This window comes from Arachis hypogaea, chromosome 13 (genome assembly GCF_003086295.3).
Source record: "Arachis hypogaea cultivar Tifrunner chromosome 13, arahy.Tifrunner.gnm2.J5K5, whole genome shotgun sequence".
NCBI lineage: Eukaryota > Viridiplantae > Streptophyta > Magnoliopsida > Fabales > Fabaceae > Arachis > Arachis hypogaea.
In genome coordinates, this window is record NC_092048.1 from 145,097,735 (window position 1) to 145,124,216 (window position 26,482).

At 34.4% G+C, this 26,482-nt stretch overlaps 4 protein-coding genes across 8 annotated transcripts; all 4 read right to left on the reverse strand.

Moving 5' to 3' along the window:
• Positions 1–43: 43 nt before the first annotated feature.
• On the reverse strand, positions 44–10,558 carry LOC112784146 (protein NO VEIN). 2 transcript variants are annotated; one of them, XM_029297342.2, is made up of 10 exons: positions 10,009–10,558; positions 9,528–9,865; positions 8,083–8,761; positions 7,645–7,749; positions 6,864–7,038; positions 4,295–6,027; positions 3,582–3,794; positions 1,202–3,462; positions 658–776; positions 44–165 (listed from the first exon to the last, which is right to left on the reverse strand). In XM_029297342.2, the coding sequence occupies exons 1-8, from the start codon at positions 10,468–10,470 to the stop codon at positions 1,612–1,614; spliced, it is 5,556 nt and encodes a 1,851-aa protein (XP_029153175.1). In that variant the 5' UTR covers positions 10,471–10,558; the 3' UTR covers positions 44–165; positions 658–776; positions 1,202–1,611. The 2 variants fall into 2 exon arrangements, with proteins under 2 accessions (XP_029153175.1, XP_029153176.1); XM_029297343.2 differs by having other exon boundaries at positions 9,528–9,788; positions 10,009–10,145.
• A 2,112-nt stretch (positions 10,559–12,670) lies between these two features.
• Positions 12,671–14,877, reverse strand: LOC112792664 (serine/threonine-protein phosphatase 7 long form homolog). The gene is made up of 3 exons (XM_025835982.3): positions 14,511–14,877; positions 12,951–13,666; positions 12,671–12,857 (listed from the first exon to the last, which is right to left on the reverse strand). The coding sequence occupies exons 1-3, from the start codon at positions 14,586–14,588 to the stop codon at positions 12,707–12,709; spliced, it is 945 nt and encodes a 314-aa protein (XP_025691767.1). The 5' UTR covers positions 14,589–14,877; the 3' UTR covers positions 12,671–12,706.
• A 223-nt stretch (positions 14,878–15,100) lies between these two features.
• On the reverse strand, positions 15,101–18,784 carry LOC112792665 (actin-related protein 2/3 complex subunit 4). Of its 3 annotated transcripts, none has more exons than XM_025835984.3 (9): positions 18,431–18,784; positions 18,226–18,272; positions 18,062–18,127; positions 17,914–17,966; positions 17,644–17,671; positions 16,847–16,921; positions 16,286–16,390; positions 15,817–15,906; positions 15,101–15,452 (listed from the first exon to the last, which is right to left on the reverse strand). In XM_025835984.3, exons 2-9 carry the CDS (start codon positions 18,226–18,228, stop codon positions 15,363–15,365), a joined length of 510 nt encoding a protein of 169 aa, XP_025691769.1. In that variant the 5' UTR covers positions 18,229–18,272; positions 18,431–18,784; the 3' UTR covers positions 15,101–15,362. The 3 variants fall into 3 exon arrangements, with proteins under 3 accessions (XP_025691769.1, XP_025691768.1, XP_072069418.1); XM_025835983.3 differs by having other exon boundaries at positions 18,226–18,266; positions 18,431–18,573; XM_072213317.1 differs by lacking the exon at positions 18,431–18,784 and having other exon boundaries at positions 18,226–18,415.
• Positions 18,785–19,493: 709 nt separating this feature from the next.
• LOC112792666 (uncharacterized) lies at positions 19,494–24,324 on the reverse strand. 2 transcript variants are annotated; one of them, XM_025835985.3, is made up of 9 exons: positions 23,772–24,324; positions 23,561–23,653; positions 22,994–23,098; positions 22,274–22,426; positions 21,716–21,814; positions 21,491–21,619; positions 20,680–20,859; positions 20,406–20,522; positions 19,494–19,798 (listed from the first exon to the last, which is right to left on the reverse strand). In XM_025835985.3, the coding sequence occupies exons 1-9, from the start codon at positions 24,084–24,086 to the stop codon at positions 19,646–19,648; spliced, it is 1,344 nt and encodes a 447-aa protein (XP_025691770.1). In that variant the 5' UTR covers positions 24,087–24,324; the 3' UTR covers positions 19,494–19,645. The 2 variants fall into 2 exon arrangements, with proteins under 2 accessions (XP_025691770.1, XP_025691772.1); XM_025835987.3 differs by lacking the exon at positions 22,994–23,098 and having other exon boundaries at positions 23,772–24,295.
• Between the last annotated feature and the right edge of the window lie 2,158 nt (positions 24,325–26,482).

Here is a 26,482-nt window from a genome sequence, read left to right on the forward strand (position 1 = left end):
TAGACTTCATTGGATACAAATTTCCACATACACATCATCATCATAGAGACAGATGAGTAGGGGACAAATATGAAAGGTCCAGACATCAAATTTTCCATGGTTTTCTGCTTTGAAGCTGCCATTTCATTCCAAACGAATGAATACAATTTGGACATTTGTCTTATGCTGGAAAAATATGTAGAAACTAACAGTCAGACAAAATTGTGTTAAACATCACATAAAGATGTAGAAGTAATAACACAGGTTAATGAACAACTAATTCAAAGAGTTCAAGATTTGTTTTTCTTGTTATAAGAGTTCACTCTTTTTTCTGCCCTATATTCTTTATGTACAAAATCCTTACAGAAATTAAAACATGAAAACTCAAAACACTGTATAACCAGCCCCCTATTTAAAATAAAAAAGTTAAGAGTTCAGACAACTTGAGACAAACAGAACTTCTCAGAACAGACATGAGGTGAACATCTGTGTAACAATCCAAAAATGTTTGGACAACTGATATGCACCCTGTTCGGAGAATTGTTATGAAATTAAATCAAGAGCTTTTAACATAAGGGAATGGTAAGCACTGAACATTACTGATAACAATTGTGAATATTCACACAGTCAAAGTTATTACATACTTACATTGTGTGCAAAAGATGAAAAGGAGCATACCTGGCCTTGAATGGAGAATTTGGTAAGTTTTTTCTCCAAGCTTTAAGAATATCTAAAATGTCACCAAGAGTTACTCTTGTCTTGAACCCTAAATCATTTACCAATCTTTCACTTTTCACCTGAAATAGAAAACGTACTGACATCAAGACCCAAAGCCTATATTCTATTTTCTGAACAGTATCACATCATTCAAAACTTGGATACACAAGTTCAGACATCAATTGAGGACTAGAAAAGAACACCACCGGGAAATATCTGTACACACTAAAACTTCTCGAATGATAAATTGAAAGCTGAAATCCCAAAGATAAAAATATGACAATACTACAACTACCAGGACAAGGAACGTAAACTGAAGACAATCAAAATCCAGAATACGAAATATAGTCCAGATAAAGATTTTTTAAAAAAAATAAAACAAAATAAAAGAAGTTAAAAAGGACAAGGGGAAAAATATACTATTAATAGTTAATCCCAACTCCCAAATTACACAACTCATTATTACCCACTCATCCTTGCATCAAAATTGCAGGAAAAATTTTACCTTTGGGGAAGCATATGGTGCAAAGGCTCCAAGGATCATCCGGACTGATTCACAATCGTAAAATAAATCTTTAGCATAGTGAAGCTCACCATCCATGGATGATGCTACCCACTGCACATCACATAACTTGCACAAAAATGCAGACTTAAAGGGATATCTATCTCCGTCAGAATTAGAGAAGTAACCTATAGTTTTATCAGCATAGCAGGCATCCCATAATCTATCAAGAACCTCCAAGAGATATTTACAATTTTCTTGATTGCCACTTTTAGACAATAAGGATACTAAATGCTGTATTTCTGGGGATTCCCAATCAATGACTCTAGAATCAGGTGAGATTAAACCCCTATCCCACATTGCATGCTTAAAAGTGGTGTCAGATACATCAGCAACACTCTTATCCACCTGGACTACTTGGGCAAAATCTGTGACACCAATTTTCTCAAAAATTCCCTCCATTTCATCCCGGCAGAAGAAAACGACTCATTAACTGGGTGCTTCAAATAGCTTATGTCTATCTCATGCCACCTCATGTTCACAAAATCAGCCAACTTTTTTGGACTGACAGGATTTCCTAATCCGGCACAGAAATGAATTGGAACCTCAGCAGGACATTTAAAGCCACAGTTTGTCAATAACAAAGATTTACCCCGTAACACTGAGATTATATGCTCCTTTTCAATGACACAATCTGAACAGGTAGTTGTTAGGTGCAGCATTACGAAACATAAATATTCCACCATCAAAACTTTGTTCTTGTTTGCCATTGTTTCATCTGACAAAGCTGGTAAAATATGAAGCTTCACAACATCATGTACAGACAACTGTTGAACACCAATACTTTGAAGTAACCGTGTAACATTGTCCAGGATAGTTGCATTCAAGCTTGAAGTATCGGCAGAAGAGGTGGGAAAAAGGGTGGGGTTTACAGTCCTTAATTTAGCACATATATTAGGGAAAGCTTCCAGGTTATGCTTGCTGTTAAAACTTATGCTTGATGTATTGGACTGCAGCCATATGGTGCCTTCATCCACTGAACTATATGTACCATCTGAAAGTGGAATAAATGGAAGCTTTTGAAGACATTGAAGAATATCTTCTCTTATTTCAGAATTAGCAGACATTGAGCCAGATGAATTGAATATTGTTACATAGAGTGTGTTTAGACAAGAAGCCAACCAACTCATACCCATTGATATCATCCCACTCTTAGTGTGACATAAAGACGACAGCACTCTAATAAGAATGTTTGGGCCAAACTCCTCAATGCCTAGTGCCCTTGCTAGTGTATCAGATAATACTGTATTTTTATCCAAGTATCTAAGCCCAAGGTGTTCGAGAAGTATATTATCAGGAAGTAGATTGCGCACCTGCTCTGTCCATCCTCTCAATACCTTGCATGGAGGAGACCATTGATTGAGGTCACCTTCAACAAGTAAACAACTCATCAATCGCAGTTTAGAAATAATCTGACGAGGAAGACTAGAGAAAAAACCATGCACTTCCCCAACTAAAGGGACAAAACTCATGAAAGCAGACAACCCCTTTCCTGGTTCATTCCTAAAACAGGGAAGCATGCAAAACTCTCTCAGTGCTCTGACAAATAAACTAGGATACTCTGACAATAACCACTGATTCCATGGACTATCTCCGTCAACTTCTTCCCTAGATGATGGAAGAACAAAATCACCTTGAAGAATAAATTTCAGGCCATATGTTCTTAAAGGAAGATACGCAAAAACGGGCTGCTGATCTAGACATGGACTGTATCCATCATCTGATTCCTGTAGCGTAAATGCCATAGAGATTTCAGTTGTTTTCACATCAAAGCGAAAAGACTTTGTCTGCAACTTCTCAGATACAACAAACCATGCCATTTTCTCTTTCCCATGAGACACTTTAATGATACCATCTTCTGAAATTTCCTTTTTCATAACAATAAGTGTATCATTAAGCAAGTTTCTTAGCTTGATACACTTCAGGCGGTGAAGAAATAGTAGTAATGAAGGATGAATATCTGAAAACATAGTCATAATGCTATTCACAACACTCCCTTCTGGAAGATGAGACTTCAATGGCAGCACTATGCATGTGTTCCAATGTTTATCATCACATGAATCGGTATCAGTAGATGCCATTCTACTGAGCAGGCAAGTATCACAAGGAGGTACTACTGTAGGTAAAACAAAACCAATCTGTCCTTCGCTGATGTCAAATTTAACATGAAAACCATTGGAATGAATCTCTGGAGCATCTGTCACCTACAGTGAAGCCAACAAAAATTAATACCGCACACTATCTGAAGTACAAAATAAACTATCTAGGGAAAGGGTCTGTGATGACAAAAGGATAGATAAACTCAGAAAAATTCCTGACATACACGGAACACAGACTTGAAGCCAATGCCTTTCTTCCCTATGTAACCAGCATTAGATCCTTTCTTTGTTGAATTTCCAACATCACAAAGTGCTCTCATATTTTGAGCAGAGAAACCCCTCTCATTATTCAATATAACAATCCTAGAATCTTGAAGAATAAATGTTAGTGTTGGTTCGACATTATCTGGATAAGTATTATCATCTGCATTTTGAACCTGAACAATAGGAACAACCGTTTATTAGATATACAAAGAATATTAAAACAGAAAGCTACCAAAAGACTCATCAAAATTCTAACCAACTTTTCATGTTGGGAATCTATTCCTTCATAATAGTGCAAAACCCTAAACCATTTGATTATAATCTATTCAAATAAAAAACGTTGAAGATAATTATAATCAAATCTGCCACAACTCTCAAAGAATTGTTTATCATGATGTTATCAAATTGTAAACCAAAAAATTCAATCAAATATGATTTTTAAAAAAAAAAACATTTCCAATTACCACAATCTAAATATTTGTCCCATCCTTCCAAAGTTCAATCGCTTAGGAAAATCTAATAAATGATGTCTAATAGGGTATAGAGTACAAACATTAACATACTCCTAAAAAAATGAAGAAAGAGGGAACCACTAAATATCCATCCGTTCCTACTTCATTTTAAGCACAAGCAAAGCAATAAATGAAAAAAAAAATTGAATGGGCATCCTTACCAATTCAAGAATAAAATGTGAATCCTGGGAATATAGCTCTTGTGAAAGGCAATGCAGTGCTCTCCCCAATCGAGCATGCTGCTTCTGCAACATGCAATTCTCAACATCAGAAAGGCTAGGCTCTAGACCAAATTCGTCTCGCCTAATTGATTCAATGACCAAGGCTGCATCAGTATCTTCAACATGTTGGAATGCATCTTCGGGGCAACCGATAGATTGAACATTAGAATTTTCACCCCTTTCATTGAACCCACCAGCCTGAGGTGAAGAAGCCACTTCTGCTTGTGGCACAGAAGTTTTATCGACAATGGCTTGATCATGTTTCAGGCCTGTACTTTTTTCAGTCTTAGCATCTTTTATGCATGATGAACCAGCACAAGACAAGTCCGAAGCATCATTTGAAATAAGAGAATTATAATCATTAATCCACTCGGTAATACCCAGAGAAAATCCTACTTCATGAAGCATGAGACGTTGCTCCATGTTGATGCATTCACATAAAATTGCTGAAGCAGCATCCTTGGAAACAGATTGCATTCCAGAAAGTAACACATCAGCAGCAAAACTATGGAACTCAGCAGGCAGAAAACCGAGGCATTTAAGGATAAATCTTGACAAAGTAGACATTACGCTACTCAGTTTATGCATTTGTTTGTTGAACTCACTTGTCATCTTTGTAGTTGAAATTTCACTTAACATTTTCATTTTACACACAGCTCCATCAGACTGGAGAACATTGCCATTACTAACTTCAATATTTTCAATTGAGTTTCTGAACATGACTTCGAACGCACGCTGAGCATGGCATTTTAAAAGTGACAATGGAGCATATTTTTCTCCACCAACTAATGAGACCAGAGATAGCAAATTCACAGCTGTTTGGAAAGAAGATCCCTGAACTGCAGCCTCCAGAAATGAGTCTAGTGTAGCCAACTGATCTAACCGTATCACCTTTCCATCTTTGGTAACCAAGCACAACAATTCCTTGGAATTCACATCGTTCAACAACCATGATGTAAGAGAGCCTAAGAAGGGTGCAAAGACAAAATCCCAGTGAGACCACTTGCTCAAGTCAGACAACATAGGTGCCTTAAGTAAGACTTCAATTGCCTTTTTTGCTATAACAGTTTCGGAGCTTGTTTTCTGTATCATCTGCAAGTTATCTGTGGAGATCTTACACAAATTATCTCCATCACGTAATGAGTCTTCAAAGTGGTACTTTTGAATAATTGCTGCAGAAAAGAGAACACATTTTGAAGTCACAGAAGACTTCTGCTCCCCAATAGACCCTAGAAAATCCTCAAGTGCACCATTTTCCATCACATCAAAATTAACTGAAGGAAACTGTCTGATAAGCAGCATGGAAATCATCTTCTTAGTTATCTTTTCTTTATCCCATAAACCACTAAGAGCCTGAGATACCAAAAAGGCCAACTGATTCGAGGACATGCAAGCTTCCAAAGAGGACTTTCCACATGTGCTACCAACTAGCAATTTGAGTAGTTCATGAGGCAGGTGGTGAACATACTTCTCAACAAATGATAAGAAATCCCCATAGCCAAGAGAATTGAAATTCTTCACCCCAAATTGCTCAGACACCCAATCTTCACATTTATAAAACTTCCTCAACAACATAAATCCACGTTCAAGTGGTGAGTTACAATTTCTATATACTTCATTATCGAAGTCAAAATAGGTTGAAATCTTTCTGATAACATCTTCATCAGAAACTCCTGTTGATTTCAAAACAACTCAGAATAAGTGTAGCAAGGATTGGTCATATAAAGTGGAAAAATAATGATATGGTAACAAATTACATGGATATCCTTTAGTGATTCAGAGAGGAAAAAATGAAAATTCTCAAATAACCCTATCAAAAATTTTGAATTATAAAACTCATTATCTTAGGAAAATTTCCCATAGAATAAGTAGTATACATTTCAGATTGTAGGAGTATAAAACTCCCCTATGCATATACTACCTAAGAGAATAAAGCATAAGGTAATCCCTTAACTACCTTTTAATCTTTCTATTGTGTGTAATATTTATTTCCATTCAATCAAATGGAGAAAAATAAGAAAAACAGATTAAGAAACAAGGGGGGAAGAGAGATAGAGACAGAAGGAAAAAGAAATTAAAGTATATGACATCAGCTTAAAATAACTAAAAAACAACTGTAGAACTTTCCATCTAGCATCCACTACCATATAGTCTAACATGGAAACATGTGTGGCAAATGAGGCAATTATAGCCCATGGTTTATATAAAATAATCCACTTCAATGATTAATCAAAAAGTGAAGAAAGAAAACAACAATGATAATCGAAATAATAACAATGATAATAACTTGCATATTTTTTTGTGCTTGATGCCTTTATTTATCCTACTCTGCATATACATATTCAAGTAATTCCTACTCAAAAAGTTATTTGATATTTGGGCAAGTTCTTGCATAATTGAAATTCTCTCAAAAGGAATACATAGAGAAAATAAAGCCAATATCAGAGGATAACAAAATAAAATTAAAAAAAAAAATTTGAAAGCTTGATCTAAAGGTAAACAGACTCACTCTGTGTATTCTTTGCACTGTCCTTTGTAGGGAGTGGTACATAGTCTAGGCTTGGTCCAATATCTATGGTCTCGTATTCAGAACTCGTGGTCAAAGAGTTAGTTAAATCATCATGGCCAATAGCTTGTAAGGTATCATAGATGCTGTTCCATGTTCCAGATTTGATAGATGAAACCTGCAGATAAAACACTGAGAACTTTAATAGATGATACCATTTTTTTGGACAAACAACTATTTGATTCCTTCAAACATATAACAAACATAAATCAATTTAATCCTTTTAAATACCAAGTGATAACCTTGCTTTTGTCCCTCAATCATATTAGCACATCAACTCAGTCTCTCTACTATTACTATTAACAAAAGCCATCATTTTAGTTGCAGAAGGATGAATTTGATGGTAATTTTGATTATTGAAGGACCAAACTAACAACTTTCTTTGGATGAATAAATTTATATCAACTGTATCCTTTGCGCATTAAAGTGACTGTTTACTCATTTGTTTAAGACAAGAATTTCACTAAGACAAAGATGGGGAAAATAAACCAATAAAAAACAAATAAAGACTTCATCAAATATTCAAAGAGTGCATAACAGAGGGGAATAAGGCTCTAGAGAGACGCTTTGCATTCAAAATATGATAAGCAAGACTTTGTCAATAAAATATGATTAATAAGTCAAAGCTAAATTTGAATTATATTTCAACATAAAAAAATGTAATAATAAACCATAATAGAATCATATCAGGTTACATAAATAGATTTAAGGAAAAGAAGCTTACAGCTGCATTCAGTAACCCGATGAAAGGATATGATGAGAACATCATTCTGACCTTGTTCCTTCGACGTGGTTTTACTTCATAAAATCGAAGCATCCTCTCCAAAACCTACACAACAATGGCTACGTCAATGCTCAAAGATAGAAAGGGGAATAAATACTTGCAAATATGAAAGGAAAGGGGAAATATGTTCAAAACACTGAATCAATGTGTAATCTCATCCTCAAATAGGCAAGTGTTATACCATATACGAGAAAAACAATCTGAATCTAGTAATCTACCTCCAGGGAGGAGGGAGGAAAATTCTTTTTTTCAATCTAATAAAAGATAGAATTAAATATCATGACGTCATTTGTTCCAAGCAACCCCGTCGTGTGGGAAATGGCATTGCTGTTATTGTTACCTGATGGAATTAAACTTCAGCTAACCCAAAATACCTACCTCAGCAACGTTGTGCTCCCTACATGCTTCTTTCCAGGTTGTGACAAACATCCGTAAAGAATCATTATCCATTGAAAGATCTTCACTCGTGTCAGTTGCTACCTTGGCTGTAGTACCATTCTTGATCCGGTTTGCATCAGATTCAATTTTTTCTTTCTTAAGCAATTTAGAAGGAGCAGATTTTGAAGTTGCATTCTCGGATTTTTGTTTTTTCCTAGGTGGTCCACCAAGTTCCTGTTTTTGGCTGCTATCCAGATGCAGTTGTGCCTGTGGATCACACCTCACCCGAAGTCGTTCCATCTCTTCAGTTGCAGATGGGTAAGGACAAGTACTCACTCGTTCTGAACTTTTTCCAAATTGTGACGTTGAAATTGAGCAGCTGCTCTTAATAATGTCATTATCTTGATTTTGATCATCCTCTGTAGAATAATCGCAGTCTTCATCTTCTGAGCTTGATGAAGTAAATCTTATATGCTTCCCACGAAAAGACTTTTCCACAGAAGAGAATGACTCAACACGCTGAGCTATGGCACTAAAACGTTCATCTAACTGTTTCTTCTGAGAGGAAGAAATAGGATGCTTCCTGATCTTCTCCCTTTTCACTTTTAAAGTCTTCAAGCATTTCTCCAGTGTTGATTCCTCAAAATTCCTAGCTTCCCGTATGGCAGCTATATGCATTCTGTGGTCATAACAAAGAATAATTACGTATGACTGAAACCCAAACTTGTGTATAATAGATATAGAGTAACAAATAACCTGACAAGATAGAAACAATTATTCATTCCTTTATAAGTATTGGAAATTGGGTGTGCATGAATGGTGTAACACCAGTATCACTGTATTGAAATGCCAATAGATATTTTGAACTTTTAATATAGTTATATGATAAAATTTACATTTATAGAAAATAGACACACACAAATGTGATTCTTCACATATAAGAGGATTAAGATAATCAAATAAGGATATGGCTAGAAAGACGAAATGGCACAAATATATATTGTACAGCCAAATAAAAACATAAAAAGGCTACTTCAAGTCAAAGGAGGCGCAAAAAATCATAAGCATGAAACCACTTATCAAGGTTATTATGAATTTTCTCCAAAAGCTTCAGACACACAATATTATAAGTGCCACAAAACAACAATATGAAAACTAAAATCATTTCAATGGAAAAGAAAAATTGTTTTAACTCAAATTGGCATACAACTCAATTATTAGAAAGGGGAAGGAAAAAACCCAAAATTATTACCACTGAGTATTTATTTGGCAGAAAACTTTGCAGTTCCCATCAGCTTAGCATTAAACCACTATATAGCAACTTATATGAAGTGGGTTCATTTAATCATAAATGCATAAATTTCTCCATTATGAACTCCACCCCTTCATCTAACACTATACATACCACCTTCCAAAAAAAAAAAAATGAAAGAACAAGAACATACCCCAAGTTGTGAATCCGAATGCCAAGCCATTCCCTACATTTGACCAATCGCTTCTTGGCAATAAAATCCAAAAATTCTTCAGCTTTAATTTCTTTACTCCCGGAGACATCTAAAAACTCACTTAGAAACTTTACTATCTCCCCACTCGTTATCTCAAACACTTCAGTAGCTTCAGGACTAACTGAGAAATAATGCATTACCAAAGGCTGCCGCAAAAAAGGTCCCAAACCCAGTGCTTCAAATTCCGCAACACCTTCATTCCTGCATATTGCCATTTTCAAATCATACATTGAAGTGATTCTTCGGACCCCAACAAAGCAATGCACAAAAGCATTCACCTACACAACCAAACAAAAAAAAGGTAGCAGATTCTTTTATAGACAAAGATATAATATTTGAATCAAACCTACTTTCTAATATCAAATTCCTTTAACTAAAAATCTATCAATTCTCAACTATTGTTTTCTTTCTGAAAATATACCTTGCCTTCAGTGATCATGAGTCGGTGAAGCGAGGGAACCTGCTGCATTTTAATGCCCAAAGTGTTCCAAGAATCAACCTGGAGTGCCAAAAGAGCTTTCTGGGAAACATTCCACGCAGAGACATATTCTCCGGCGGCGAGGAAGTCTCGGCAGGCGGTGGCGGCGGCGCGGTCAAGCTGCTCGATGATGGCCTGTTTTGGATTGGGAGTTTGAGGCCACTGCGGTGCGAAGCCGATAGCATTTTGGATTGGGAAGTTAGGGTTCTGCGTTTGGGGCAGCTGCTGGGGAGTGATGCCAAGCCATGCCGGAGAACCGTTTGTGTTCGGACGGTGGGAACCGTACGGAGGAAACGGGTTAGGGTTTTGAAATCCGACGGCAGCGTTCTGAGGCTGTTGCGGAGCCGGCTGCCGGGGGCGGTTTCCGGCACCGCCACGGTGATAATGGGGCTGATAGCCGTACATTCGCGGTAAATTAGAGGCGAATGTTGGGACGACACTGGCGCGGTCACGCAACTCCTTGACGACTATGAGAAAAACCGTATACGAGGTTTAAGACGAGGTTTAACTATAAAAAATAAAAATAAAAATAAAAATAAAAAATAAAAAATAAAAAATAAAAGGGAAGAAAGAAGAGTGTGATGGAGATAGAAGCCCAACATTAGGGTCAATGGGTGTTGGTGTTGTGTAAGAGTCCAAATGTAAGCTTTATATACACTGATGGTAGCGTTTGTTTTAAGCCCAACGTATCTTTGACCAAAAATAAAGGCCAACATATCAGCAACATGTTGGGCCTATATTTTACACAAACATATGGACTCGGCGTTAAAACTGCGTGAAATTTAAGCCCGGTAATTACCTTTTACATATTTCTTTTAGTTTTTAAATATAAATAAATAAATTCAGCATCCAAAATTCCAAATATATATATACAAAAATTATTTTCAGATTTTAATTTGAATAATTTAATAAAAAAAATTAGGATAAAATTTAAAATTTTCATTTATGTAAAAAAATTTAAGTTAAAAATTCAATTTTTTCAAAGATGAGAAGACAACCATATATCACCGCATATAACTTTCGAAATAGTTGTTATTATTAAAAATAAATCCTTTATCTTTCTTTATGGTGAAATTAAATCTTTGATTAGTGTTCGCTACAAGGCTAATTAATTTTCATATGAGAAAGTAACGTGTGTTATTCAACGTTATGATGGTTTGAGGAGATAATACAGTAATGTGACGGCGTTAGTTAGCTGAGTAGGGGCTAGTAATCGGACCGTCCGATTTCTTTGTGGGAGAAAGGGGGTGCACAAATCGGACGGTCCGATTTGTGGTTCAGGGAGAATTTCGTGCATAGTAATCGGACCGTCCGATTACATGATGCTGCGATATTTGTGGTTAAGTTAACTGAAATCGGATGGTCCGATTTGCTGAATGATAAAAATTCTGAATTTGAAAGTGATGAAAATCGGACGGTCCGATTTCAGGGGGTAGTAAAATTGGCATGCGGTCGGACCGTCCGATTTATGGTTTTATATATACCTCGACATTACTCGAAGTCTCCATTTTTTGTTAGTCTGTGAAATTTCTCTCCTGAAACCCCTTTAGTTCTTTCTTCTTCTTCTTCATTGTTTCGGCAGCAGCTTTGATGTTTATTATTTGAAGATCCTATTTGCAGCAAGTTTGAGAGTATTTTCTGTGAGTACATCATAATGGATGATAGAGTATTGTTAAAAATTTATTATCATGGGCAGATTTTATTACAAACAGCTGAAGGTGTAAAATTTGTGTGTGAAAATCCATTGGATATTATTATTCCATTTACATTGTCGTTTGAAGAATTAAAAGGTGTAATTTGTGAGAAGATTGATTCTCAAATATGTAGGAGAATATCGTGCATTTTGTACAGGAACCCAGTATCTGTATTTGGTGGGTTTGTTCAGTTTCAAATCAAATATGTAACCGATGAAGCGAGCATGCAAGATATGTTTTCAGTGTACATGGAAACTCGCTCACAGATATCATTCATCAAGCTGTATATTGAGTTTGAGCAGTCGGAAGCAGACCGGAATATTGAGATGGAAAATTATAATAGTGATAGTGAGGAGGAGTTCGAAAGTAATTATGAATGCCTTGATCCGGGTGGAGATGGAGATCAGGCCGAGGACACAATGCAGGCAGATGTGGCCGATGTGGCAAATGCACTAGTAAACCAGCATCCGTTTGTGGAGCCTACTTTCATGCGCTCACTGGACTTGGAGGCCATGCATACACCGGAATTTCCTGAGTATATGAATGCAGGTATGCAGTTTTGATACAATGTATGATGGAATAATATGACAGATATATTAGTTAGCGTGACAAACATGCTAGGTTCGGTTCAAATCGGACCGGTTCAAACCGGACCGGAGCAAACCAAACCGGACCGGTTTGAACCATATCGGACCGGTTCGAACCAAGCCAGACCGGTTCGAACCAAACCGGTCCGGCTCAAACGAAACCGATTCCAACATTGGTATATTGATATTGATTGTGTTATTATTTATTTTTTTGTTCAGCCTAATTTTATTCTTATAATTTAATAATTTGATTTAATTATGACCGGTTCAACCGGATAAACCAGTGACCCGGTCATTTGACCTGGTTGCTGACCGGTTCGGTTATGATAACAAACTGAACACATTGAAGATAATAGAGTATTACACACCAGATAATAATACTTTTAATGAAAAATATAAAGACAACTGAATATCACATACTTGTCCTTCCTGCAGATCGTCCAATACCCTCCTATAGTGCGCTAGAGAATGATATCTATAAGCCCGTTCATCACGGTCCCAATTACGCCATCTGACATCAAACAGCTAATTATAAACAACTTATGATTAAACACTCAATTAAAAGGTGATGCACTTATTCAAAGCAGATGATGTTTGAACTTACCTATTAGCAAGCGGAAAGACTCGAGGATTGCCTGGTATAGGCGAGAGAAATGGTAAACGAATCCAAGCCCAGGTAAGCAGAAGGGTCAGCAGTCCATCAATCTCCTTGCAGTTGACACGAGTAGCCCTACACAATGCTCTATACAAGTGCGCCAAACATGCCGAACCCCAACTAAATTCTCTAATCCCGCCGAAGTTACGGAGCAACGGCAGAAATTTCCAGTGCACTCCTGCCGCAGACTTGTCCCCAAACATAATGGTCCCAAATAATAACATTATGTGACACTTTACATACCTCTGAACCTGAATATCATTATCTAAGACTATATGTTCTTTTAGTCTCCGAAACCAAGTCAACTTTACAAAACTTCCTCTACATTCTGTCTTCCTGGGTGCAACACCAAAATGATGGAGGCATTCGACCTCTAACGCCTCATAACTACTCATAGTCGGACCTGTAACTGGAAGACCATTTGTCGGAAGCCCAAAAATTACCGCCACATCCTCCAACGTCACGGAACACTCGCCAATTGGAAAATGAAAAGTATGCGTCTCGGGCCGCCATCTCTCGATCAGAGCATTAACCAATGCCGATTGACATTGGACAACTCCAATCTGCGAAACGTAATAAAATCCAGTCTCCCGTAAATGCCCCTCCACAATTGGATTATATGGATCCGGTGGCATATAATGATCGCATATTAACATTCGTGAAGCCTACAAAACATAGACATATATCACATTAATCAAATATAACCATGCTTGATTAACATACCATATTTAACATTCTTGCATTCTCATTATCATATAAGCAACATAACATAATTAACAAACATTAAATGAAACTAAAATTAACATCTACGTATTACTATTATTTCCATGAAAGCTATATTTTCTAATTTCTACATCCTAACCTTTTCTTAATAACGATTTCCATTCGTTTAATGTAAATAGATAGAATGAATGTTAAACTCAAATAAATTTAAAATTAAATCTAATTATTATTATTACTCGACAGCAATATAAAATTATATTTGTTAATTCTAACTCCAATATCTAAACTAAATCCTATTTGGTTTATAGTAATAACTATTAATAATATCTAATTTATATTTATATAACTGATTCCCCACTATTTTCTTGTATATTATTATTATTATTATTATTATTATTATTATTATTATTATTATTATTATTGTACGGGCACATATGGAGATTAAATTAACAACCATACATTACATTATTCTACTAACTAACCACATTATTATTATTCTTACAATAATTAACTATCTAAACTAGTTTAACTTACTAAACTAACCCTAACGGTCACTAGAATAATAATAATAATAATAATAATAATAATAATAATAATAATAATAATAATAAAACCTCGTTCAGGATAAATAAATTAATGTCACTAATCACTAATTATACTTACACAACTCTGACACTTGAAATAACTAACTAACAGATTACATTCACTAATTATAAAAATTCCATGTAATCTAATTATTATTATTATTTAAATTAAAAAAAAATTAATTTAATAAAATAAACTTACATAATTAAGTTGATCAAGATAATTAACAATGTGTAACTCTGGACGATTCACATCTTTTGTTCTTCTTCTCCTTGGCATTTTTCAACTCCCCCTCCTTGAATTTTTTTGCTGCTGAAGCTTCAATGGAAGAAAGAAAATGGCTTTTGAAAGCAATACACGAGAGTGAGAGAGGAACGAAGTTGGGGCACTGGATGGAAGGCTGGGGTTTTACTCCAATGTGAGAAGGGGTCCACTCCCTGGGTTCGTGCATGTTCGACGCGTGGCCTTGGTGCGCAAATCGGACGGTCTGATTTGTTCATCATCCACGCCAGTAATCGGACCGTCCAATTTCATACCCCCCCAAATCGGACCGTCCGATTTCAATTTCGCAGCCCCCATACTCCTGTAATACACGCCATACCCCAATATCGATGGAATACACCAAAGCTACCATCATATTAAAATTAAAAAAGTGTCGCTACAAAGTACAAAGTCATTTTTGATATAACAACAATAATAATAATAAATCTTTAGTTGGTGTTTATAACATTCTCAAGTATAAATTACAAATATATTTATTTTTAATACTCATTTAGGAATAAGAATACAAATTTCAAAACTATATAATAAATTTTCATGAGATAATTAATTAAAATTCCACCTACTAAGAATCCCATTAATTATATAAAATCATTATCTGGCCTATGCAGCATGAGATTTTTCTTCCTAAATTAAACTAACATCTACAAAATTTATTCACTGTAACTACAATCACAAACACTGGCATTGCATTGGGACCCAACACTCCGGAAACTAACATCTCTGCAACAGTAAGAAAATTTACAGGCATTTGGTAGTTTTTAAGGTAAAGCATCATATAAACTGCTTCAGAAACTCGGTAGCAACAAGCCTCCCCCTTGTGTTCACCGACATTTTGAGCTCGCTAATCTCTTTATCAATATCCTGCATTTTCAAATCCGTTACTGAACTGCCAACAATTAACTCAATATGAAAGAAATACATAAATTAATATGTTCTAATACATAATAAGAGAAGAAGAAAAAATATCTTGCTGCATTTTTTGCATGTTATGCTATTATCTGAACCAATTACTGGGTGAATCATGTTCTAAACAACCTTGTGCTAAAGTTTTCGTATTGATGGGAAATACAAATGAGTAATCAGTAATGCTTCCTTAAAAATTCCTAGGATTTCAAAGTTTTGATAGCCACTTGATTTGTTACCACAGATACAGATACTACCTTAAGCTACAAAATGAAATGAAATGAAATGCAAATCCTATTTATGGGCACAATAAGATTCTTGCCTCCATAAATTGCACTATAAAATCAATGAGCTTGTGCTTCTGCATCTCCTCACAGTGGTAATTTGTTATGAGGAAGCTAATATCATATCCCTGCAAGAGAAGCAACAAAAGACAGCAAATTTTGAATTAGATGTTAACAAGACTCTGCATCTTCTATCAGGTGTTTACAAAGCAAGTTCCCACTGTCCCAGAGGATTTCTTTCACATTTTTTTTTTATCAATTACTACATAGGAAATGGACAAGACTCGAGATTGGACGTTCTATGTTTTTGTCTACTCTTTGTAAGGATGGCAATTCATCAACCGAAGCAAATCATTAGAATGTAGATACAGGCAATGTACAACATCTATGAAGCAGCCACAAAATAGAATTTGATCATTAATGACTAAACATTATTTGATCAGCAAAACTATCACCACACACTGCTGCAGAATTAAATCTCGTAGTGTAAATGTGTAAGATATATACCTGCACAGGCTTTCTCCTCAGTACTTGGAAAGCCTCAGCTCTCATTGACAAAAACCTAAGAAATTTCTTGGTCAGTATATTTTCAAGTTCATCAGCCTGCTTCACCTGCATGAGAGGATATAATTAAAAATAAAGGAAACTATGAATATTGGTACACATCATATGTTAATCTGATTATTAGAAACATTCTGAGTTTGCTAATATGCTGACGGAATTAAATTATGAAAGCAATTTGATCATTGTCAAGATGCTTATATGATATTTTGCTGATGGGATCTATTTTAACCATGTTCAAGATGCAAGTGTAACTCTAAGTATAACATATGTCAAAGTTTCCAAGAGGGGCAGAATGTGCATTGCAGCAAAGTTGAAGGAAAGAAATAAAAAATCTAAGGCTGAGTTGACAGCTCATATCTTAAGGAAAACACGGGACCTTTAGAAGCCAAGAACTCTGGAAGCTAGTTATCAGTTATCACATTATCACATCAGTAACTAAATGTTTTCAATGTCTAACAAAACATTATTTAAAATACAGTATCAACCAGAAAAGGATAAGTTTACCTTGAGACTTATCCGTAATGAATTGATAGATGTTTCAATTAAGCATTTTTCAGCCTCATTTCTACATATCAAAACCTGTAAAAAATAAAAAATAAAAGAACAAAATTGCACTCATCTTCCTATGGAGAATTGATTCAAAACATATTAATTTCTGTAAACATCACTCAGAAAAGTAGACTAAAAGTGGGAGAAAAATGTTATGGCACAATTACCAACTATGAGTCTCAGGCTCAGGTTATACCTAACAAACACATGCAAAAATCAAACTGGTTTCCTAATTATGCTAAGAATGAGCAAAACAGAGAATGGCAATAACAGAACAGCATAGATCCAAGAAATAATGATACCAAGTACAGCCAGCATAAAACATGTTTTCATTCTCCATTTTTGCAACATGAAATACTTGCTTTCCATAACAATGCAAACAAAAACAAATCATGTACTGTAACAAGAAAGGATGACACTTAATCTTTAGAATTCAAGCCTATGTCATTAAATCATAGACTGCTTAATAATTGTTCCTCCTGTATTATCCATTATTCATAAATAGTAATCTCACTATGTGCAAAAGGATGCAATAATCTAATGTGCTCTCTTAATTCTAGTACCTACATAAAAAAAAATGTAAGCTATCTATCTAAGACTCTTTATGAACAGTTGCCTAATTACTATTACATTGTAATGTGGCTACTTTTTTATAGAATCACTGAATCATGGTATTAGAGTAATCCATGGTGTGTCGTTTCACCTAGGAGTATTCTCCTAACATATTTCTTTTGCAATAGGAAGGTTCTTACCGGATTGAGAAGCAACTCAGGGCTCGACCTGCAAATAAATGACAAAACTTACAACCTTCACTGAGAAATTTATTGCTTTGATTTATATACATAAAAAATAACACAATGCATTAATCATAGTACACAATCTTTCAACATGGATATCAACTGTCGAATTAAGTATAACCTAGAGCAATCATAATTTTTGGAACATAAATAAATAAATTAAAAAAAAAATCAGCAATAAGAACCAGTGTGTGAAAGTGAAATATAGATGTAAGAGAAGCATACTTGAGCTCAACCTCAGGCTTGTTATGCCTTTCAACTTCTTGACAAGGGAAGTTCTGCAACCAACCAAAAACCACAACAATTCTTAGTTTCACAACAACAAGAAACAATGATAATTTAAAAAAAAAATGGTGAAAAAGCAAAAACATACCTGGAGGCACATAGCGGCGTCAAGGGTGTTGCGAATGCACGCCAAGTAAGGGCGCAAGGTGGAGGCCTGCAAAACATTCAAAATGGAATGAATTGAATTGAGGAGCTAATAACTGAAAAGAAAAACAAAGGTTTATCGAAATCGAAGTACGTGTGGGTGCGTACCATGGGACTTTGGTGGTGGTGGTGGTTGTTGCCTCTGAAATCTGAATCTTCAACAAAAAGAAAGAAATGGAAGTGATCCGAAATCAGAAAACAACCTTGGAGTATAAGCAAATCAAATCAATGAATGTATTTGAGAGTGGAGTGGGTCAAGAGAGAAAGTAAAGTAAAAGAAAAGTCCGGTCGGTGTTTCAAAGTAGCCACCCACCACTATGGTATTTTTCTGCTCTACCACCACCTCACCTCAGTCACTCGCCTCCGTGTCGACGACATCAAAAATTAAAAAATAAAGTATAATAAAATAAGATAAATTTTAATTATTATTTTCTGGGGATCTATTTTTATTTGCACAAACAAAATATTTAATAAGTTTAAAAACGATTTTTATTCTTTTAAATATTTTGTTTTATTTTTGGTCCTTGTAACATAATTATGTTTCTTTGTCTTCATAAAAATAATCACGAGATATTTGATTTTGATCCTCTAAAAAACATCTTTACATAGAAATCTAAATATTTTAAAAAGCGAGAGAGTTTTAGTCTCCATTAAATTATAATTTTTCATTTTAAAAAAGCTATCGTTTTAATAAATTTAAGCCAAATTATCATATGATTTTAGCAATCAAAAATAAACATAATATTAATTTTGTATATGGAATATGTTAAGAAACCAATATTTTAGTAAAAAAATTAATCGATTTTAACTCAAATATAAAGAAAAAAAAATTAATCAATTGCCTTTTGCAGTTATTACTATCCCCTGAGTAATTTATATTAAAAATTTGACCGAGTAATTACATTTCTTTTGGACGGTAGTTACAAGTTTGTTTCAGTCAATGTTACCCATCAGTACATTCGTTTGTCGGTAAGGAAGACTGTCATTTGTTCGTAGAACACCACATCAGCTAAAAAATTTGTATGAAAAGTCGTAACAATAATCTTATCAGATAATGCATGTTATAATAATGCACAAAGCATCGCAATCATATCAAATATCAAATTTGTTCTAGTTACGATAAAATTAAATTCTGCGCAACTCTTTATCGAGCTTACTATAAATCATCTCAACTGTTTATCCCATGTTATATTTTACACATTTTTCACGCATGCCGGACTGAACTTTGGAATAGCGGATGGATTTAATTTGAGGATACTATCTACAGTTTTAACAATTAAACTAATTCCCTATCAAAATTTATCTAATGTCCGAACACGCAATTTTAGCTCTTTTGTGAGCAACAATCTAGTCTATTATTCTAGGAGACTTGTACATAATGGAATATAGTCGTGTTTCATCATTCTCAATAGCTCAAGTTGATGAACTTTCAAAACAGTTCAATAGATTTTATCGAATTTCATTCCTAAGCCAAGAGACAAAAGCAAAATTCAAACAATGAGGCGAGGGAGAAGCATTAGACTAATAATTATACACGAAACTTGTTAGCAACATAAAGCAAATGACTAATGTTTGTTGAGGGATAATTTTGCAGCAACTTGAGATTAGAAGTGAAATCACCCGCCAGGAGGCGCTTGCGAACCAGAATTAGCATTGCACAGCATATCCGCATCAGGGTCTCCTACATGAGTAATATGTATGTTAGTTTTCCTCTTCATGAAGAAAGAACTATCTAAATGCCTTGCAGCAAAAATAACAGAGATTAGTCATGCTTGTTGAAACACCCTGAATTTAATGTAGCAAGTGACTTGTAACACAATAAACTTAAACGAGTCTACAAGGGTCCTAAAGTGTCATTCCGACTTAATCCGTATAGATATGACTATTGAATGCATGCTCGGTAAATGAGTGCAGACGGGTTGTCTATAATGTTCTATAAAATTAACCATCTAGCACAATGAATATTCAGATTTCCTGTTTGATTAGGATCCCCTAAAGTAGATAAATATGCTGCATAGTATAGATTACAAAGTCAAAGCAGGTCACTACAACTTAGAATTAAAGGGGTCGAAGCTGTGTGATAGTAAACCTACAATCGTTAAAGCTGTCTTCACTTCCTCAATCATGGTTACCTTACCCTGTTGCATTTTATTCAGGAAGAACCAAATCCTTTCCTTTATTTTCGTGTTCTATCTTCGTCATAAAAAATGCGCCAACAGATCATAAGGCTAAATAGCAGTCCATTATAGTTCAAGAGACTACAAGGTAAATAAGGAGCAAAATTATACCTGTGGACCCTCTGGATCACTTAAAAGTGTGTCCCAAATGTGAAGGCTGTCAGCAAAATTGAATTCTTGAGTCAACAGGAGAGTAATCCATCTAAATGCATAGAATTGGGGATTGACCTGAAAAAATGAGACCTTTCTGTTACTGACAAAAATGATGCATAGCCTCAGCTGATCCATTATTCACAAACTCTCTGCAGCATTCCAGTATCTCCAAATTTGAACTCTAAAAGATAAACAATGAAAAGAGAGAATAATATTAAAACTTCGGTCTTACTTTACAAGTGATCTCAAGATGGCGCCACAGCTCTTCATCATGTTCTTTCAGAAGCTGGGATAATCTTGTAATAGTGGAACGGATGCCGACAACACTGTCGTCAAGTTGTTTAACGAAGTTATCTCGGAAGCCACTCAATAATTCAACAAAACAGAAGAATGAGTCCGCTTCAGCAAAGGCCTGCATATTATAACGGGTAACTCATGAGCATGATTGACCAAAGGTATAGCAGGACAGAACATGACAGCAACATGAATTAAAATTCCTCCAATGCTATCTAATCAATTCTTTGGCAATGAATTCAAAAAAGTTATGTCACCATATTAAGTAGTTCACATATTTTCATGTTCTATTTCAAACATCGCCAATGATGAATTATATTTGTTAACATTTCTTGTCTACATTCCCCTCAGGAAGCAACAAAACAAGACCTAGTGAATCTTGACCAACCCCAACCCAGGTTGCCGCTTTGATTAAAGCACACACATGGGAAATATTAGCAGGTAAATAAAGCAGATATTTAAAAATAAAATATAGAAAAGATGAAAACCAGGAGACTTTCCTACCATGCATCTTATCATAGCAAGGAAAAAGCAATCAGCTTCTCAAGGGTAAGCATTTCTTAAAGGGATTCTTAGGTAAATTTGCATTCTTCTGAAAAATATTAAACTTGAATCAAGTAGTTTCTAAACAACACAAATATAATTAGATGATAGGAAGCTAAGGTAGAGTGAGTAAAGCATGGCTATGAAATAAAGAACAAGATTATACAAAAAGGACTCAAGTTTACAAGAAGATATAATGTACTCACTGCATTTTCCTCATCAGGGTCATTTTTGAACACATAGTAGAGAGGAGCCAATAGCTCATTCATCCCTTGAACATATCTTACACCTGGGTTTAACTTTGCAAAGATAATTAATATGTTCTTTAAAGCCTCCTGAAAATGTCCAACAAGTTAAAAATGAATTCAAAAGGCTCATTTCATTGATTGAGTTGAATTTGAGGTTCTATTGGTTTCAGGATAAAGGCCAACCTGATTGGATTTTGCAAACTGAGACTCACTACAGAAAAAGTGCATGTCAGGATGTGTGCGCTTTACATCTCGATCAATCTGATCTATGATTTCCGTATCCTACAAAATGCAAAGAGGAACATTTATCTATTATAGTTTATTAGCATGAGATTTGCAGTTATAATACATGAATAAACAATTCATTTCACTTATTCTTATTTATTTATTACTGTGAGCAAAGGAACCTTCCACTTGAATTGTTTCCGTTTGTTACCCACTAAAGTAAAATGTTAAGCATCATGGACAAGTTTGATAGAATGCCGGTAACATGGTTCATGCAGATCACAAGAACAAGTAAATATCACTTTCAAAATGTTCATAACAACTTCATCGGGATAAAAAATACTATTAGGGGGTAAAATATTCCAAAGAAGATAGGCAATAAAAAGGGTAAGATTGCTCAGTAAATGAAATAACTCCGGGATTTTGTTTTCCTCGAGTTATTTGAGAGTTATATAACAAGTAAATGCAGTCGAAGTTTTTAACATTAATTCAGTGAAAAGGTATCTGACAATTTACCTGGAAGAACTGATTCCATACACTGGTCTCTCCAAGACTCAATGGATGCTCCCCATGAGTGATTTCTGATCTAGAGAGCAAGGTTCTACTCTCAACTTTGGCATCATCAGCATCAGAACTTGTTGAGTTGTACATCCTCCTTGTGATTTCTGACTAGCTAGCCACGTAAACATTCAGAGAGCCAAACAGATAAAGCAAAAAGAATAATATGCATGACAACAACAACAAAGCCTTGTCCCACTAAGTGGGGTCGGCTACATGAATCAAACGACGCCATTGTGCTCTGTCATGTATCATGGCTACATGAATCAAAAAGAATAATATGCATGAAAATGTGAAAAAACACTACTTCGGCAAAGGTTACAGTTAGACACAAACACACCAAACCCTACCATTGTAACAGAAAACGCAAATCAATCATATCAAAATTCAGCATGTTATTGTGATAAGTAATCTTTTAGCATTATCTTCCATAGCCTACAGTAAAACTAAACTCGTGATTGAAAGGTTTTGTTTTGTTTTGTTATTTTTTATTTTTCATTGTGTTTAAAGCAACTTATTTACAGCTTTTTCCTGACAACTGAAGTTATCAACTATCTATGTTATCACAACTGAGACAGCTATATCCTTTGCACACTAAGGCCAGAGAGGGGGAGAGAGAGGCTGGAAATCTGCAATAATTCAATGAAAACAATAGAGCTCCCTAAACAACTAACTTACAGGATTCACGAGAATATCATCTTTAAAATGTTTGTACTGGGACCTCTTCTTTGCTAATTCAGCTGACCAGAGCCCACGATCTGGAGGAAGATATCCAAGCAAAAGCTGCAAATGTCAATAAGCAAAAATTGCAACTGTAATTATCAATTCCATTTCCTCGTTCAAGGGAAAGTACTCTAGACTAACCAGAAGCACACAACCAAATCCTGTTAGGTTAACTCAGCTGGATGAACAGAGTTGGAATGGCAGGGAATATAAACAGCTAAATAATTCGCATGTAAAATAAAGAAACCTCCATCCTAATGCACTCATGCATCTCCGTTTCACTTAAAAGCTCTAAAAATAATTTTCCCATTCTTTTATTTGAATCAATTGCAACACAACAATAAGGAACCTAATCTAAAAACACTATTCAGCAAATCTAGTTAACTATATAACCACCTCTTTTATCTATCTACAAACAGAAACCGAAAACCACTAAATGTTATTGGCTGAACTGTATAGCCACCTCTCTCTCTCATACACACAGATATCACACATGAAACGCTAAAGCATTTACCGATTTACCTTCCAGACAGTAGAACGTATCCCAGCACCATCAGGAAGACCTTGACACGCGAGCCTTCGCAATTCCCTCATATCTATCACCTTCTTCGATAACTGTCAAAACATTCAATTTCAACCAATAAAAGTAGTTAGTTAGTTGGTTAGTTAATAAAGGTAGCTCTTAATTTGTTGCTAAAACAAGAAAATTGAAACTAAAACGAAGGAAACAAACCTCAGCCAACAACTCGGCCTGGCGAGAGATGTCATCGGCGGAAGGGGAAGAAGAGAACGTTGCATCAGTGGAAGTGTGAGTGTGATTCTTAGGACGTGAATCTTGGATCCTCTGTGGCTCGGGAGGATCATCCACGGTGGCCGGAGGGGATGGTGGTTGCGATGGGGAGGCGGATGATACGGCGGAGGTGTGTTGTTCGATTGGGAGGTCAACGGTAGCAGAGGAAAAGAAGGGAGGAGGCGGAGGCGGAGGAGGAGGATGGGGGGAAGACCAGAGGGAGCTGTTGAGCCAGTCAGGTACCTTCTTCTTCTTCATTGTTTTCACTTTTCAGTGATAGCACAATGAACGAAAGAGGGATTTGATTCCAATTCTAGGGTTTCTGCAATTGCAATTGCATTGCATTGGTAGCATCAAACATTCAACATGAATGAACTCACATCACATAAACAATGAGCACATATCATAAGGAAATGTGATTATTAAGCGGACTCGGATTTTATTTTTTATTTAATTAATCGAACTATGATTAATCTGTATTTGCACAATTGTGTTTGGTTAATAACGTTTTAAACAATCTTATTTTAATTTAAAAAAATAAACGAATTTAATATTATTTCACCTAATATTATGACTTTCTTTTGTTTTTGAAATTATCACAACTTCTTCAACATTTATTATTTGGCCAATTCTACTGTGTATATAAATTGATGTCCAAATTTTATCTAACTTATTTTTATAATAAATTTTATTTTTTTAAAAAGTATTTGTTTTTATATTTTTTAAATTAAATATTAATTTTAATCTTTTTTAGCAGATAAATACTATTTTTTAAATACCATAATATTCACCTTGTTATTTTTCATCTAAATTAAAAAAAATTGGCTATTTAGTTTCACATGCATAGTAAAATCAAGTTTGTAATTCATATTTAATAAAAAAAATCACTAAGTACATCAAGAAGAATGAACCATAGATCATTTCTGTCATGTTTTCGAATCATTCAATTTTAAGAATTATTTTTTGTTAATAATAAAAATTTTTAGATATTATTTTAATAAGTTATTCTAAATTTTTGGTTTATCTTATATATTTTTTTTAAGTTTCTCACGGTATCTCTCAATCCGACAGGCCAAAAATTAATTTATTGTGGTACTGAACTCTATTTAAGAGTTTGCCGGTCGCCATTATCGTATATTTTAATCGATACTAATCATCTTTTATTTTGTCCATTGAAATATTAGTCTTTAATATTCTTCTAATAATATAACTATAAATACAAAAAGATTATTTTGCTCCACTCTAAAGAAAAAAAAAGCGAGAGTTTAAATAAAACATAAGGAAGAAAACAATTTATCCTTTTATTTTATCTATTTTCGTATTTTCTTATCTAAATTAACCTCAATTCATTTTATTTTATTGGCATCAATTTCTAATAAAAATAAAACATGTTTATTGAGTTCAGACTTTAGAGTATTAAGTTATTTGGGCTCGTTTGAAAAGTTTCAAAAGTAATTTTTTGAACTTTTGACTTATAAAAAGTAGTAATATTAATTTTTGGCGCAATTTTCAAAACCAAATTGCAACTTTCTAAGAAGCTATTTAAGAGCTTATAGAAAAGTTAAAAAAATGACTTCTCTTATAATATTACTACTTTTTATTACATTTTTATAAAATAAGTACTTTTAAAATAATAAAATTAAAAACCCAAATACAAAATAACCTATTTATAAATTACTTGTAATATAATCATTTATTTTTTCAAACTGGCCTTAGTCACCAAAAAAGAGTACAAGTTACTATTTTCTTATTGAGGGTTTGATTGCACTTTGCAACATCATTCAAAATTAAAGAGATTTAAATATTTAATAATGTGACATGCTTATTTTAAAATTAAAATGTATACTCTTAAAAAGTCATGAAGTCCACTTATGGATTTGATTTATATTTTTATCAACACTGAATTGAAGTGCATATATATAGTTGAGAAAAAGCATGCCTTTTTCCTTGAATTATAAATATAATTGAAGGAATTGGTTTTTTTTTTTCAAGTGTAATCAATTGAGATTTGCTTCTATTATTCGTTTTTCTTTTCAATAATGTTTTGTGATCTTTTTCTTGGTTTAGTGTGTTTCCTCTTTTGGGGGAATCGGCTCCATATAAGAGCTGGCTACACTCTAGTCTCTAGTCACTTTTATGGAGTTATGGTGGTTCCTTCTTTATCACAATATATATATATATATATATATATATTTTAAATATATTGACATTAATAATGTAGTTTTAATTGAAATTTCAAGCATAATATCAAAATTACCAACTATTAAATTATTCTTATTTCTTAGTGACTTATATTTTTGTCATATTTTTAACTAGTAAAAAGACAAAAAGAGGTTTTTGAATAATTTTTATCCTAAAACCTTGCCGACGACACAAAAAAATTCAAAGTACACCAAAATCAACCAAAAGATAACACTCAATTGTTGTATGATTTAGATTTGATTATATTTGCTAGGACATTACTTTTATGATGAACATGAAAAAGTGATTTTATTTTGAATAAATTTATTTTTTTTATTCTACCCGAATCATAATAATCTAAAATGCAGTTTATAAGGGAAAAAAAAACTAAGCAACATCCATACATAAATCATAGATGAAGCATACACAGTTTCAGAATCCTAACTCATGAATGCCAGAACAATATAAGCACA

Coding starts and splice junctions, on each gene's coding strand:
- LOC112792666 (XM_025835985.3), bottom strand. CDS start 24,086: ATGAAGAAGAAGAAGGTACCTGACTGGCTCAACAGCTCCCTCTGGTCT. Junction 23,099..23,560: donor TACGTTCTACTGTCTGGAAG/GTAAATCGGTAA, acceptor TGACATTTGCAG/CTTTTGCTTGGATATCTTCC. Junction 21,815..22,273: donor TATGGAATCAGTTCTTCCAG/GTAAATTGTCAG, acceptor TGCATTTTGTAG/GATACGGAAATCATAGATCA.
- LOC112784146 (XM_029297342.2), bottom strand. CDS start 10,470: ATGTACGGCTATCAGCCCCATTATCACCGTGGCGGTGCCGGAAACCGC. Junction 8,762..9,527: donor ATTCGGATTCACAACTTGGG/GTATGTTCTTGT, acceptor TTATGACCACAG/AATGCATATAGCTGCCATAC. Junction 6,028..6,863: donor CAGTGCAAAGAATACACAGA/GTGAGTCTGTTT, acceptor TGAAATCAACAG/GAGTTTCTGATGAAGATGTT.
- LOC112792664 (XM_025835982.3), bottom strand. CDS start 14,588: ATGCCAAGGAGAAGAAGAACAAAAGATGTGAATCGTCCAGAGTTACAC. Junction 13,667..14,510: donor ATCTTGATCAACTTAATTAT/GTAAGTTTATTT, acceptor TATGTTTTGTAG/GCTTCACGAATGTTAATATG. Junction 12,858..12,950: donor GTCTTTCCGCTTGCTAATAG/GTAAGTTCAAAC, acceptor GTTTGATGTCAG/ATGGCGTAATTGGGACCGTG.
- LOC112792665 (XM_025835984.3), bottom strand. Junction 16,391..16,846: donor CATTACGGATAAGTCTCAAG/GTAAACTTATCC, acceptor CCTCTCATGCAG/GTGAAGCAGGCTGATGAACT. Junction 15,907..16,285: donor TGAGGAGAAAGCCTGTGCAG/GTATATATCTTA, acceptor CTTCTCTTGCAG/GGATATGATATTAGCTTCCT.